This window comes from Dendroctonus ponderosae, unplaced genomic scaffold, assembly GCF_020466585.1.
Source record: "Dendroctonus ponderosae isolate FM_Combo_2020 unplaced genomic scaffold, Dpon_F_20191213v2 Dpon_F_20191213_1, whole genome shotgun sequence".
Lineage (NCBI taxonomy): Eukaryota > Metazoa > Arthropoda > Insecta > Coleoptera > Curculionidae > Dendroctonus > Dendroctonus ponderosae.
In genome coordinates, this window is record NW_026017110.1 from 209,994 (window position 1) to 224,074 (window position 14,081).

The 14,081-nt window shown below is 36.0% G+C and overlaps 3 protein-coding genes and 1 long non-coding RNA gene across 7 annotated transcripts in view; 2 read left to right on the forward strand and 2 right to left on the reverse strand.

Moving 5' to 3' along the window:
- Positions 1-1,708, reverse strand: part of LOC109543216 (WD repeat-containing protein 6) — a 22,143-nt gene extending 20,435 nt beyond the window's left edge. Inside the window, exons 1-2 of one of the 2 annotated variants that reach the window (XM_019912802.2) lie at positions 1,154-1,571; positions 397-881 (exon numbers count right to left, since the gene is read on the reverse strand). In XM_019912802.2, coding sequence (XP_019768361.2) covers positions 397-881; positions 1,154-1,244 — 576 coding nt within the window. In that variant the 5' untranslated portion in view covers positions 1,245-1,571. Of the gene's footprint in view, positions 1-396; positions 882-1,153 lie in introns of both variants that reach the window. The other variant, XM_019912801.2, reaches the window with a different exon arrangement.
- Positions 1,709-1,926: 218 nt separating this feature from the next.
- Positions 1,927-4,730, forward strand: LOC109543218 (docking protein 3). 2 transcript variants are annotated; one of them, XM_019912809.2, is made up of 5 exons: positions 1,927-2,241; positions 2,340-2,658; positions 2,720-2,978; positions 3,079-4,145; positions 4,221-4,730. In XM_019912809.2, the coding sequence occupies exons 1-4, from the start codon at positions 2,176-2,178 to the stop codon at positions 4,121-4,123; spliced, it is 1,689 nt and encodes a 562-aa protein (XP_019768368.2). In that variant the 5' UTR covers positions 1,927-2,175; the 3' UTR covers positions 4,124-4,145; positions 4,221-4,730. The 2 variants fall into 2 exon arrangements, with proteins under 2 accessions (XP_019768368.2, XP_019768367.2); XM_019912808.2 differs by having other exon boundaries at positions 3,079-4,730.
- Positions 4,731-4,865: 135 nt separating this feature from the next.
- Positions 4,866-14,081, reverse strand: part of LOC109543219 (5'-3' exonuclease PLD3) — a 10,819-nt gene continuing 1,603 nt past the window's right edge. Inside the window, exons 2-11 of one of the 2 annotated variants that reach the window (XM_048661130.1) lie at positions 13,165-13,347; positions 12,418-12,598; positions 10,213-10,307; positions 9,072-9,233; positions 8,838-9,018; positions 8,524-8,781; positions 7,986-8,054; positions 5,666-5,797; positions 5,302-5,607; positions 4,866-5,225 (exon numbers count right to left, since the gene is read on the reverse strand). In XM_048661130.1, coding sequence (XP_048517087.1) covers positions 4,962-5,225; positions 5,302-5,607; positions 5,666-5,797; positions 7,986-8,054; positions 8,524-8,781; positions 8,838-9,018; positions 9,072-9,233; positions 10,213-10,307; positions 12,418-12,598; positions 13,165-13,331 — 1,815 coding nt within the window. In that variant the 5' untranslated portion in view covers positions 13,332-13,347 and the 3' untranslated portion in view covers positions 4,866-4,961. Of the gene's footprint in view, positions 5,226-5,301; positions 5,608-5,665; positions 5,798-7,985; positions 8,055-8,523; positions 8,782-8,837; positions 9,019-9,071; positions 9,234-10,212; positions 10,308-10,407; positions 10,790-12,417; positions 12,599-13,164; positions 13,348-14,081 lie in introns of those variants that run through there. The other variant, XM_019912810.2, reaches the window with a different exon arrangement.
- Positions 10,881-11,323, forward strand: LOC125502570. Its single transcript, XR_007280337.1, has 2 exons — positions 10,881-10,991; positions 11,049-11,323. It is a non-coding gene; the product is annotated as an uncharacterized LOC125502570 (long non-coding RNA).

Consider the following 14,081-nt stretch of genomic DNA (forward strand, 5'->3'; position numbering starts at 1 on the left):
AGTGTCATATTTGACAGTAAATAGGGCCCAAATGGGGCTCCCATTTACTGAAATACCATGAATTTCGACCCCCCATTCCAAACGTGAGTACCCCAGGCCATTTCCGTTACAGTATTATAAACCTTATTAAGACAGACCCTTATTTTGTTCAGCGAATCCAAAAATGCAATAATATAAAGGACATTCCATTTAAAAAAACGCAACTTTGATACCTTTAGAGCTTTTGGGACACGTTGTACATCACAAAAATATTTTTAAAATGTGCGCTCGGTAGGCGTCGGACAATTCATAAAATAATACTTTTAAAATAAAAATCATACGGTTTAGTGCAACGTCCGTGCCGTATAGCGTGAATAACCCTGTATATTTACTAGAACCGGACAAAATTGAACTCACATTATGCTTCTTGAGTGTCTTCACAACTGTAGAGAGTCCATTCTGCAAGTTCACAGAAGAAGGTCTCCATAGCAGGATTTCATTGAAAACAGTTCCAGATAAAATGAGCAGCTCCTTCCACCGCTTAAAACATATATAGGCACTATACACAAGGCACTTTACTTCGCATATGACTGATGTTTGCGAACGAAAATCCTGAGTCCATAAAATAACTTCATTGTGCATAGAGACTGTAACAAATTTGGTATCATCGTCGATCCATCGCGCGCACAGTATCCAATCGGTCAATGAGTGTTCCTCAGATTTGCCTAGTTCGAGACTATCGCAGCAAACGGGTACTAGAGTGATACTCTTTTGACCATAGACGATCAGTTTATTCAGTTCTGAGTTCGGTTTTATGCCAAATATTACATCACTTTTGAAAACGTTCTGTTTCTTCACTAAATGATTATCTGCGTCAAAAATGTTCAAACACCGTCCTATACCTGAAAAATTATTAAACAGTAAGCTGAACGTTGTACAGTTGTAAAGCTGGTGTTTGATTGAGCAAGTTATTAATATCTAGCTAACTATCCAATAATATTAGCTACTAAAGTTCAATTAATTCATTTATCGCCCACCCTTTTAAATTTTATTTTAGAGTTTTGTGTGATTTTAGCCCAAGTGGATTGTATGTGTTTTTCAAGACTCAAAATAATTCTTAATGATTAAACTAATAAAATGACATAAATGTACGAGTGTATTGTTGAACACTTACCAGCAAAAACGTGATTGGCAATTACTTCTATACATGTAACGTTTGTGTGTAAATGTACAGAAGTAAAGAGGCTTTTTTCTTGGTCGACCATGATTATAAATTATCTAAGGACATATTGTATTTGCCCATCACCCACTTTGCATCTGGATATTTAGCGGAATAGTGGCATTTCGGTCCTGCTCACCATATCTTAATTTCAATTTATATTACCCAAATTTTCCATTTCACTTTTAAACTTGATCATTATTCGGGTTATGTTCATAGATAAAGACGGTTATGTTCAGACCTACAGAAGGAGGTGGAGCCACAGATTATCAAACTATGAAGGAGGAGCTAAACATAGCACAGTCCAACGTTGCCGTTTACCACGAGTGGTATTGAACTGTATACAAGTACATTGGTACTTTAGTATAGAGTTCATTGGTTGGGTGGGTCATAAGTAGCTACATACAAATTAAAATAACATGAATTGTGTGGGATTCTAGCTGTTTTCCCATTAAAACTCCTCACCGCTAAGGTAGCATCCAACCATAAAACAAGACTTATATGCAACTTATCCAACTATGCATTGTTACAATTTCTGGCCTAATTGTGTTCTCGTCTCCTCAGTCCTTTAAGTTTAAAGAGGTAGCGAGCAAATATCAGGCACAGGAGGTTAGCGTTACGCTATTTTTCTGTCGCTCTAGTAAAAGCAATCCCTCGCGTGTGTCTATAGATGGCGCTGAAAGTAGTATTTGGTTTCAAGGTTGACTTTTCACTTGACACCTATCTTTATATCTTTCACTTGTCTTCAACATAGTTTGATAATCTGTGTCTTCAACTATGACACCTATGCTTGACACTTCACTTGTGGTGTGAATAAACAACTAAGAGGTTTTACTATTGTATGATACTATTGGAATATTGCTTATTATCGAGGCTTACTTTAAAACTATTATGCAGCAAGTGCTGTTAATTAGTGCAATTGTCAGAAGACGTGGATATCTGTTCTGTAATCAACATTTCGGCAGTGCAGTGCCAGCATGCAGAGTGACGAGCCTGTGATGAAAGGGTATCTCCTATTACCCTCCAATGGGAAGATATTAAAAGTAAGGGACTACACTTTATATCATTTAAATTGAAAAAGTACCAGATTCATTTGAAAAATCCCCTCACTAACTTTTACTGAACATGGATTTTTCCACAGAAAACATGGCAAAAAAAATATTGCGTTTTATATGAACGAAGCAGCAGTGGATTGGCCCGCGTTGAAATATACGAAAATGTACAAAGAACTGGACAAGCGAAAATTGTTACACTAGAAGATGTGGTTAAGATATCACCAAAAGCCACCAAACAAATCAACATTGTAACCAAAAATGCAATCATGGAATTTGAGACCATAAACGACGAAGATTCCACACTTTGGTTCGAAATGTTGAAAAAAGTGGCTTTTTCAGATGGAGAGAGTGCGAAGAACGACGGCATAGAGCAGGACAATGAGTTGTATTGCTCAGTAGACGAGGGTCAGTTTCATTTACACATGCATTTCATTCTGAATGTTACCAATGTGTTTTTTGTAAGCAGGGGTTTTCTTTGTAAAACTTCATCCGTCAGAGGCTTCGCAGAGGTGCAACCTAATAGAAAAAACCTACATTCTTCAAGTCACCGAAAGCGCTCTTCATCTTCTCCATCCAGACAATACATTGTTATACAGTTGGCCTTTTAGCTTTATTCGGAAATATGGCTACAAAGATCGCAAATTTACCTTCGAAGCTGGACGAAAATGTGCTACCGGTGAAGGCGTTTTTTATCTGGAACACCCTAACCACAACGAAATCTATAGGTACGTTGCATCGGATTTTGAATGAGCAACACAAACAGTCGCTCTCCAATAAGACGAGTGCTCTTATATTTTAGCCAGCTAATAAGTCAATGTATTTTAGATACCTGTCGGCCAAGATGAAGCAAATGAAAAAGAAGCTTAAGAGGGCACCGTCCTTAACAGATGTTACAGAGTCGCATTTTCTCCCCATCTTAGCGATGGAAGCCGGATCAAGGAGTCCTCTCCCTCTGTCTTTTACTGCTCAGAGTTCGTTCCAAGAAACGAGCATGATTTCCAGTTTGCATTCCACTTTTCGCATTCCATCCCAAGAGCATTTAAATTCCAACAAAGAGGTTCCTCAGAAGCCTATGCGAAAATTTGCGCCTTCGAAAAATGACAACCAGAAACTAATGCCAAAGAACGCCGATAGCTCCCACATAAATGTCGATGAGCCATCGAGTACAGACAAATATGATACTGTAGAGACTAGGATAGATGCTTGGAAAACCTTGGGCATGCAGGAGCCGGCTTATTCCGACTGCGACGACCGACATCTTGTCCAATCAACAGGAGAAATCGCTTTGACTGAAAAGCCTAGGGCACCTGCTGTGATATCCGAGCCGGTTACGTCGCCACTCAGTCATTATTATGACCGTTTGCAGCATTTTGGCTCAACAAACGCCTTAAATATTAATCCAGACTACAAACTAGTGTCAACAAATAGGAGTTTTGAAAATCTAAACTACCCAAAAGATTCATTGCCTGATGGGGAAGAGCAGTACATTTCGTGGCCCTTCAAGCCATCAGCAGGTAGCTGTAAAGCGCCAAACGGGACGCAGGAGTTAACACAAGCTTTTGATGAGGAAGGTTACGACCACTTGAACTTTTTTGGTCAGACTAGCGTCTTTACTAGTCCCGATTATAAGCAAGTGGTTGCATCGAGTCCTCTACACTCGCTAAAACCTGCCTCCAATCTCTATGAGGAGATCAACACGATTGAACCAACTAGAGTAGCAGACGATTCACATTTGGGCTACGCTAGCATTAAAAAAGATAGCGCTGGCAGGGTGGTAATAGAGGATTCGACGGAAGAATCCCAGAGGGTGGCTCACCAATTTCAGAATCATCAGCCATACGCAATCATCAGTAAGCCGAAACGTGTATAATCTCAACTACAGATTTAATGCAGTAAGTTGTTACTTGATGTAATTCGAAACGCTTGTATTATGTTTGCAATAACTTAAAATTGCCTGTGATATTTAGGAACGGTGTAATTCGGTTGGGTCCTTCACGAAAACGCAGCAGGTCATCAAACAAAGATGTTGTTTTAGTAATCTACTTATAGCTAGAAATTGACTTGTGCAGGAATAATTAACTTCTAAAGAAAAAGGTAATAGTGAAACTTTTTTATGACCCCACAATCGACTCTGTTTTCACAAGTTCGTGCCATAACATGTATGTTTAGTCATTTCAACTCAGTCTACAGGCGTTTTTGTAACACAATTGATTTAACATGTCCTGAAATTGTACACATATATATTGGGGTTTAACTAATGTTACCTATTTTTTTAATTAACGCATTGTACAGTTTTTAACTGATTTATTCATGTTTGTGAAATATATACATTTACTTTCGCTTGTATGGAACAGTATTAAAAGAAAGTATACGCTTAATTTGTGTGAATGACAATTAAGTTTCTTCCATCCAACTTTATTATATTTATATACCGCTCATTACTGTAAAATGTATGTATAATATACAAATACTGGTAAGTTGATTTTATTCGTCATCCTATATTGTGAAATTGCGTGTATTGGTTACGAGATGTAAGATGATGTTTGAACGAGTCAAAAATGCGACGCTTGCGACGAAACAAATTGCTTTATGAAACGCATCGAACGAACCGATAACTGTTTAGAGAATTGTTACGATTTATTAAATTATTTACATTGCATCGAGCAGTCAGTTCTAAGCTTATTAAAATCCAACAACCATCGAAAGTTTTACTGCGGATGTGAATACTCAGAGTTCCAATCCCTTTCGAAAAGGGCTTGTAATTCGCTTCTGATCGTTGTGTGGTTGGCATTGCGATCGAAAACTGGATCGTGCAACACAAACGAAACGCCGGCTGTATCAGTGAAATAGTCTCCGGACCAATTCGAGGTCCCTATGAAGGCTGTATTGTCCGTTACCATATATTTGTTGTGATTGACTCGGGCAAATGGAATTTTTCGCTGGTTTTTGTCAGCCGGTACTATAAAACGACGCTGAAAACGGGAATTTATTATTTAGAGAGCGAAATAATTGCTCAAAGTATCTGCTAGAGTTCCGCCTATTACTTACAACTTCAATGGAAACGCCAGGATACGCTTGGTTCACATCAGCTAGACTCTTTAAGAAGTAATCCTCGGCACTTCTCGAGTGATTCCACTTGCTAATTAGCAACTTTACTTTGACTTGGTTTTCGATGGCAGCTTTTTTCAATGCATCGTCAATAACCGACCAAAACACTGGCTTGGGTGTATAAATCATTAATGGAATATAATCCATTACGGCTATGTACACAAAGCTTTCGGCGTGTTTGATCACATTTAATAAGGCATCCACGTCGTTTGTTCTGCCAGCTGGATTGAATGGGAGGGGCGAACTCTAAATAAGGTATGATTGATCATGGTAGAGAGGTACTTGTTTTAAAATTATCACTTACCGATAAATATGTCTGAAACGATTCATTTCCATAATTCATATTTAAGGGGCTGTTCAGGTTGAATTTTGTGGAAAGGTTGGCAGGCCAATGATCAGGTACAACAGAGTCATTCTTTCCAAGACTCCAGTATACCTAACGATAAGACACATATACTATGTTTTTTCCAAGTCTGACCGAAAGAAAGTTGAGACTTTATGTTGTTTTATGAATGGCAACAATATTTTTTCGAGACACTCCAGCGTAATTTTCGGTGTTTATCGTTCCATTCGTGGCAAAAGATTTGCTGAGCTCCCCACAGCTACACAAGGCTTGCCACACGAGAAACTTTGACTTTTTCTTTAACGAGGACTTTCTTCACTGTTTGTGGGCGTGTGAATCCAACTTTTCCTACCCGAACCCATTTTTCGGTTACCATCTAATGCTTGCTTAAACAGCTTAATTGAACGTTTGATATGGTCGTTCCATGAACTTTTACCTATGATGTGACAATTTTTCGATGAATTTCCATTTCGAATTATTCATCCACGCTCTAATTCAGAGTCATTTATGTACTGAAACATATGTACAGTTCGATGTTTAATATGACAAAATCATTTAGAGGTTCTATCGAAGAGCCTCTCATGATTGATATTTTAGTTTTTGAAGTGATGACTTTTTATGGGAGGGTGAACCGATTTGAACCACTCCGGCCTCTTCGCGCCTGAGGCTTGGGACGCACAAATGCACTTTTTTGTTAGTCCGGGTGCATCTGTAGATCTGATAAACTTTTCAAATGCACATATTGAGTGTGATATTATTGTGTTCGGTGTAGTTTATGTTATAACGCTGATAACAATGAATCAACAAATTATCAAGGGAGAAGCTGCAGATACTGCAAATACTAGGTTAAGGGTGTTCATCTACTAAATACCTGTTCGAGTTTCGCCTTCTTTTAAATTTCCAATTAAAGTACACACACAGTTATACACACTAAAGCAGTTTAAGTGCAAAAAAATGCGGATCGTCCATCAATTTGCAGAAAAATGTATTACAAATTTTTAAAATCATCTTCAAACGGTCAATTTATGAAAAGTGTCACAACCATTATTAATAACATTTAATGCGATAATATGTTCTATTATTTGTTATTTTATTTTGTAACAATAAATTATCAATATTTAGGTATCTATTTTGTAATCTTTCATATTTAACATAAAATGATAAACATCATTACTGTTTTGTAATAATATGTAATAAATATGTTTTGAATTTAATTGAAAAAATATTTGAGTTTACCTCGGTTATTTCAGAAAACATGGGTTCCGTCTTCTTATTTTCCATCACGCAACGCATTCTTGATGTTAAGACGATACGAATCTTTCTTCAGCTTATAGTTGCAAAATATGTAAAACGAATTTATTAGGGCTTATTTTCAATTCTCTATATTATTTCTATGATTAATTGTGTTTAGCACGCTTCGAAATTGATTTTTTCCCCTCATATGCCCTTTGATTCCTTTATAATTAAATCTAGTCATCAAAATCGATGGTTTACATTATGTTAGCTCTTCCTCGTTTTACCGTCTATTTTAAACAGATTGAACGTCTTCCAATCACCAAAATTAATTGATTTTTAGTCCTATTCAGATATAAGTTGTAGCAGAYGTTCATGARCAACATACACAAGAGCAGTCACAAAWACATGCTAYAATGCRAAAAGTATTAAGTAATGCTGAACGCCAAAAACGATTTYGTGCTAAAAAAWGGAKCATTAARTARTAGATCAACTCAAAGTAGCTTTCATCAACCACGAACTAGTGCTGAACGTCAAAGATTATCCAAAGCAAATAAGAAATTACGACTAAAAAATACAGAAACTCAAGAAGAAGAGTTTACACAAACCCAAGAAGAGCAATATGTACAACATCTCGTYAAAGAATGTTAAATGTTGCAAATAAAAGATATTTTACAATCAAAAGGAAATTAAATKAAATTTTACCTATTCCTGATCCATTTAKAAATTATTAGACTAACACGAATATTAAAATTRTAAAATAAAATWATWATTGCCATCATGCGTTAAACAAGTTCAATATTTTATGGTTTCTATTAGTTAATGAAGTTCTTGTTCTATYAGTTAATGAAGCTTCTGTCGAGCGTCCCGTGACGCACACCATTTTTTTTTATTTTGTGAAGAGTTTATCTTTCGSTTTTTGGGTGKAGCGGWTTTATCKGACTCGGTCCTTAGTTAGCAGCAATAGCAATATTCGTCGKCGAATAATGATGACAATTTTCACGCACCAARAATTAGAGTTTAAAACTGTTTCAAAACATGTACTCACCTCAAAAATTTTTAAAGCATCTTCTCCAATAGAAGAGCAGTTGAAGATTCCAATGCCCAACTCTTTCACCTAAAATGCAATATTTCCGTTTTCACTTAAGATAGCATTTAGTATTTAATATACATATAGTTTTTAATGGGCATTCGCATAAGAAGAAAAATCAATTTTCTTTTTAGGTCAAATATCGATCGACGATTTGAGTCGCAGTCGAAAGGTGCTCTTAAAATGGCTTTTATAGTAAGAGTAAATATGTATCACTGTAATTTATCAGACTCACTTTAACGTTCATGAGAATGTGATTGTCATCGAAGGCAAATTACTAAGTAGGTCAAGCGATGAGTGAAGTTAATATTTAAAAAAGCTATTGAGAGGCATAATCATAATCACAATACATAATCATTGAGATCAACTGAAACCAATAAGCGTTTCTAGACGATGTGCGCCAAAACGGCTCAAACTGGAGTATTGAAGAAATATTCGGAAAGATAATCAGAATAGCTGAGACGCTACATATCTGAAATTAAATCTTAGTGGTCACCTGCGTTAGAGACCGCCAATCCATATTCGCACTGCCCACATAGAGATGCTTCTTATCGACGATCCACAGTTTGGTGTGCAAAACACCGCTGCCCAATAATTTGGCAAAATTGAGACTTCGCACTTGGGCCGCTTTCCGCTTGACTAGAAATTCGGTATCCACATTGGGATAGTTGCGTGATGGAGCGTTTTGGGCTATTCGGATGGTGACGCCACGATCAGTGCCCGCCTTTAAAAGAGCTTGAAATATTTTCTCACCCTGTAACCATCAGCATTAAATTATGCCACAAACCATCCGTTCCAAACCGCAGGTACCTTGATGGAAGACGGATCCGGGTAAACCTCGGATTGCCTCAACGTCCAGTACAAGGAAGCAATATCAATGGACTGTTGAGCATTATTTATTAGGTTCAGCCAAGTATCAAACGTAGAAGGATTGACTAGCGACGATTCATTAAAGATTAGGCCTTCGGGTATACTTTCCACTAACGTTAGGCTAGAACAATGCGAATGTTGCTCATTTTCACACACTGCCAAAAAGCATCTTACCTGCATGAATTGCACGCATTATTATCATGACTGTTGATCTGATCTAAGGCCCTTTCGGCTGCATGATCCAGCACGGGCAGTAAAACTACTAGGAAGATAAGGGTGCAGATGATCGTAATGGGAATGCAGGACGGTCGACACCATTTATTGTTTCCGCCCCATCTAAAAGAAAAAGTCTAGCAGCCAGTGGTTCAGCTTATTTCATTAGGTACTAAACATCGGTTTGCAAACGTTTTATTTCCGATATACAATTGTTAAGAAGGTGCTTGCAAAATGGACATATAGACTAGATAGGATAGAAAATGATTCGAAATGCAAATTAATGAAATTAATCCTAATTGTACATACTTTCCTGACTATATTTTCTATACAGGCTTGCTCATTAGTGTGTCAAAGTGCGATATCTCAGTAAATATGAAGTTTACAAGAAAATTCGTCCAACGAAAGTTTTTTATGTTTAAAAGGTCCACATTTTAAAATTACTTTCCAATATACAGGGTGCATCATAAACGTGTGGTAGTTACCAACTTTGGTTTTTTAAATAAAACCCCCCTTTTTTTTGTTATTTTCAGATTGGCCGTTCAATTTTAATTTATGTTTGTTTCAACCGTTTTACTGAGATATCGCACTTTGACGCACTAATGAGCGACCCTGTATATGCCAAGGCTTAAAGTAGCAACAACGCTACACATAGAAACTGATGATGGTGGAAAACACCGAAACGTATTTTAATTGATAAATAGACAATAAATGACTGAAGCCCAGATTTTCATTTGGAATTAATCCTAATTCATAAAGGGTTTTCTTCTGTCGCGGTTTAACTAGCAACAGATCATCGTTTTCATTTTATATTCGTCAAAATCAAAACGATTGCAGAAACAAAGCCGAAACAATTTCAAATCAATTTGAACGCCGTAGATGGAAAACGAATCCTTTGCGGACGGAAGGGTATCGATTTACGTTAACAAAGAAACATAATTACAACTTAAACAGTGCGAGGTGATGTTCCTGTTTGGAACAATATCATATAGGTGAACAACTATCATATAGGTGAAATAGGAATGTGTAAATTGTAAGCAGCTCAATTAAAAATTTATGAATGGATAATCGATTTACAAGTTGATCAAATCAATGAAGTTACCTATCGGGACTGCCATCATGATCTGGCAGCGAATACGATTGCGTCCACAAGTCATGTTCCGGAGGAATTAAAGATGTTGGCGTTTCAGGAACAGTCTGAAATGAGCATATGGATTTTATTTTTTTTTTAGATTAATTTTATTTAGAAGCATGAATTAGACTTAGCTATTGCAAACAATTCAATTTTTGGACTTACTTTTGATGCAGTGTTTAGAGTCACTTTCATATTGTAACTGATTTTCCAGCAAAATATATTTCAACGACAAAGAATATGTATATAAGACTTACTACTTCTATAAGCGATTATCATGTCTTAACTATCAATATTTATGTACATGTATATTTTGTTAATATTGTCAACATAATCAGCACAAATGTAAACTGTAATTCGATCACCAATAATTTAACGTAATGTAAGAGGATACAAACATTAGGCCAATTTAACAACAAACACACGGATCTGCGATAACATATAATCTCGTATGCTGATTACAAGAATCAATGATGGTAGGAACCAAAGATAAGACAAGGTAGTAGGATAGGTTAGTAGTAGTGATGACAACATAAAACAAAACAAGAAAGACAAGTACTTGTCTTTATCTATGAGTACTGTGTCTAACTGTAGAATAGCCGTTGCCAAACATACTTGAAAGTTGCTACTTACAAATGACGTAATAATACATAAACAGTTTACAAAGCGGAAATAGCAATAATATTGATCAATTAACATTTTCCTATTTATCGAATTATTGAAAATGTTATTTGTTCTGTTATGTATAGGTATGTGATTTGCATTTATAAGTTAAAACCTAATTTTTATCGCTATTTTTTTTCTAGACGACAATAATTTGTTATCAGTAATTTAGCATCGCCTCAATGACGAACCACAAAACATGGAAAATGTGGTTTCTACTTAAATTTGCTGAGAAGAAGAACGTTGCACCACATATTGTTTTGTCAACTCTGTATTGGAGTCTAGCTTGCAACCAGCTACACACACATATGTATACAAAGTGATTCAAAATTGAGGTCATTCCACTGGATGGGTTGTTTGGGGATGTTTTAGTACAGAAAAATAGTAAAAAAATAAATGGTTATTAAGAACACAGAAATTTGCAAAAAGCTATATCAGAAGGATGACAGGAAGTTTGTCGAGGTAATATGGCCAATTAACATTATGCAAAAACTTGTTGCTTCGTAATTATTAAAAATTCCGGTAACCATGAAGAAATGGAGAAAGTGACAATAAAATAGATAAGAAGAATAAATAGTGAATTCAACAGGATTCGTTAAATGTAGGATCTACTTTTCTCGAAATGTCAAATTGTTAACGATAAATTATTCTTAGTTGTCATCACTGAACTGAATTTTCAGTTCTTTCTTTAACTCAACAAAACAAGTTAGTGCCTGTGCAATCACTTTTTGATGCACTCTTCTCGAGCAGCCTCTCGTATTCGGTTAATTAACTCCTGCTCAATTTATACCGGTGTTCACTAATCCATTGGTTTAATGTGATCTTACATACGTGGTAGGAATGTAGCCGGTATTTATTTGGTGCCTGGGAAAGTCTCAGTGGTTCTGAGGCAATGTTCTGAGTGCCCCTGAAAGGCTCATCTGCAATAATCTTCAATACTTGTTCCTCTCTGTCTGGAGCCCGAACATCTATTGTCGTTCACTATGTTCCAGTGTCTGCGGCCCTTTGTTGGCGTGAATTATTACAGCTTCTGCTATGTTACTGTGCATTTCCCCATAACTATAGTATATAACTGTAGAAGATAAGTTTTTTGATAGTATTAAAGTGTAATTTGAAGCAAAGATCGTAATTTTCCTAGATCTCTCAGATGCTTAAGTATTCCATGCTACCAATTAAACATGGGACAATTTGAAAATAATGCTTAATAACAAAGTTATACAAAAAAAAAACGCCCATGTTGAAGAGTCCTGTATCTGCAGTATCAAACAGAAAATAATCGAGAATAGCTAGGTTACTAGCTCCTTTATAAAACCAGAAGCTTTTAGCCGAAAACTTAAAAACCATAAAAAGTTCGGGAAGAAGTAACCGAGATTAATAAAAAATAGGACACCTTGTAGCTTTTGCCAACCATTTGCAACATTCAAGGATGTAAACGGAAAAGTATATATGTTAATTGTTAGTAAAAAAGCTGAAGAACATACGTGTAATTTCATAAAAGTCAGAAAAAATTACCGATAATCGAGGCTTATTTGCGAATCCACTTCGGTAATGCGATGGAGACCTTTTTCTTTCTGAGTCTGGACTGGGCGGAATTAGGACTACAAGCTGTTCTCTATCTCTACTGGCTTGGCTGGTCGATGCCGTTTTAGAACTTGGGGCATATTGATGATTCGTTTTATATGAAGTTCCCGCGCTACAAATAAATTTATTTCATTTACATATACGTAGAATGTAATTCGCACTTTGAAATTTAAATTTTAACGATAGGCTAGTGTAAGTAAAAATGTAACTAAAAGTTTGAGAAATGTGTTTAACTTGACTTCATATAGTTGTATCTACATACGTTCTGTAGGCTGATGCGGATTGTGCTGCATCATGTTCATTACATTTGAGCATAATTTACCTTTATATTTAAACAATAAGATTACAGAAGAAGAAGAGAGGAGGCAAGACACAGTAAAAAAACTTACAATTTGCCAACAACGAGTATTTTACTATCTTACTTAACTTACATCTTTTAAAAGTGATTTGCTATCGAAACGTGAAGGTAACTTTTCTAACTACAATTTAATTTTACAGCTTGAGCTTAAAAGTGTGTCTCGTGTTGTAGGATACCCACTATTAAGAGTTTTTTATTTCGTTTTGATAGGAGCAATGGTTATCAATTCGTAATAGAAGACTTAAAGAAATTCGGTCTTCAAAAAGTACAAAACACTCAACAAAAATATTTGTTTGCTACCTATATTTTTTGTTGCCTACCCGTTCACGTGAATATTCGCAGTATTATTGCCATAGCTGATATTGTTCGTGTTGTTGATGTGTACAAACAGACTGCACGTTTGGGACGCAATCTGAAAGAGACCATCCTGCAGATTTCTATGCTTGTCTTCACTCCTATCGCTGAAATGCTCCCAAAAATGAGGCATACTTACACTTCAAACGCTGAAATTTGAGAAAATTTAAGTAAAAAACCTCCAAATCTGAAAGTACTAGGCAATAATGTACAACTTCGCCTAACTCTTCTACGGGTTTGAGACAATCAGTGATAATGTATCATACCCAAGCATTCAAGATGTTTCTGTAAACTTTATATTAAAAAATTGTAAACAATTTTCCATTGATCAATTTTGGAAAAGCTCTGCAAAATCAAGCTGAGTGGTCTTTAAACGTAATGTCTACAATAAAAGATACCGCAAATGCTATAGCTGTCCAGAGAAAGACACAAAGCGCCTATAGCCGTAACATTTTACGATCATGAGTTATGATTTATCGGACTAATAAAATAGTTGGAAGGTTCATTAAAATGAGTATGTGCATAACAACGGGCTAATTTTTAAATTAATTCTTTTTATGATGATTTTTTTGGCATCGTATAAACTGTCTGTTTAAAAGCGAATGAAATGGCTGAAAAAAAGAATTTCTTAACGTTCTGTAGGTTTAACTAGCTGAATATTTCTCTAACAAAAGAAAAATAAATAAATGCAAAATAGTTATATGTCGGTCGATCGGTTAATAGGCCATGCAATGCAGAAGCCTCAAGTCACGCTCGTATTTTTCACGGAATGGTAAACTTATCGATCCAATGTTTCTACAGTTTTCACCCAAATCCGTTTAAAGTGTCAGACAAATGCAGACCACTCAGAAAGCACACAAATATTACAGTAATATTTTTTTGC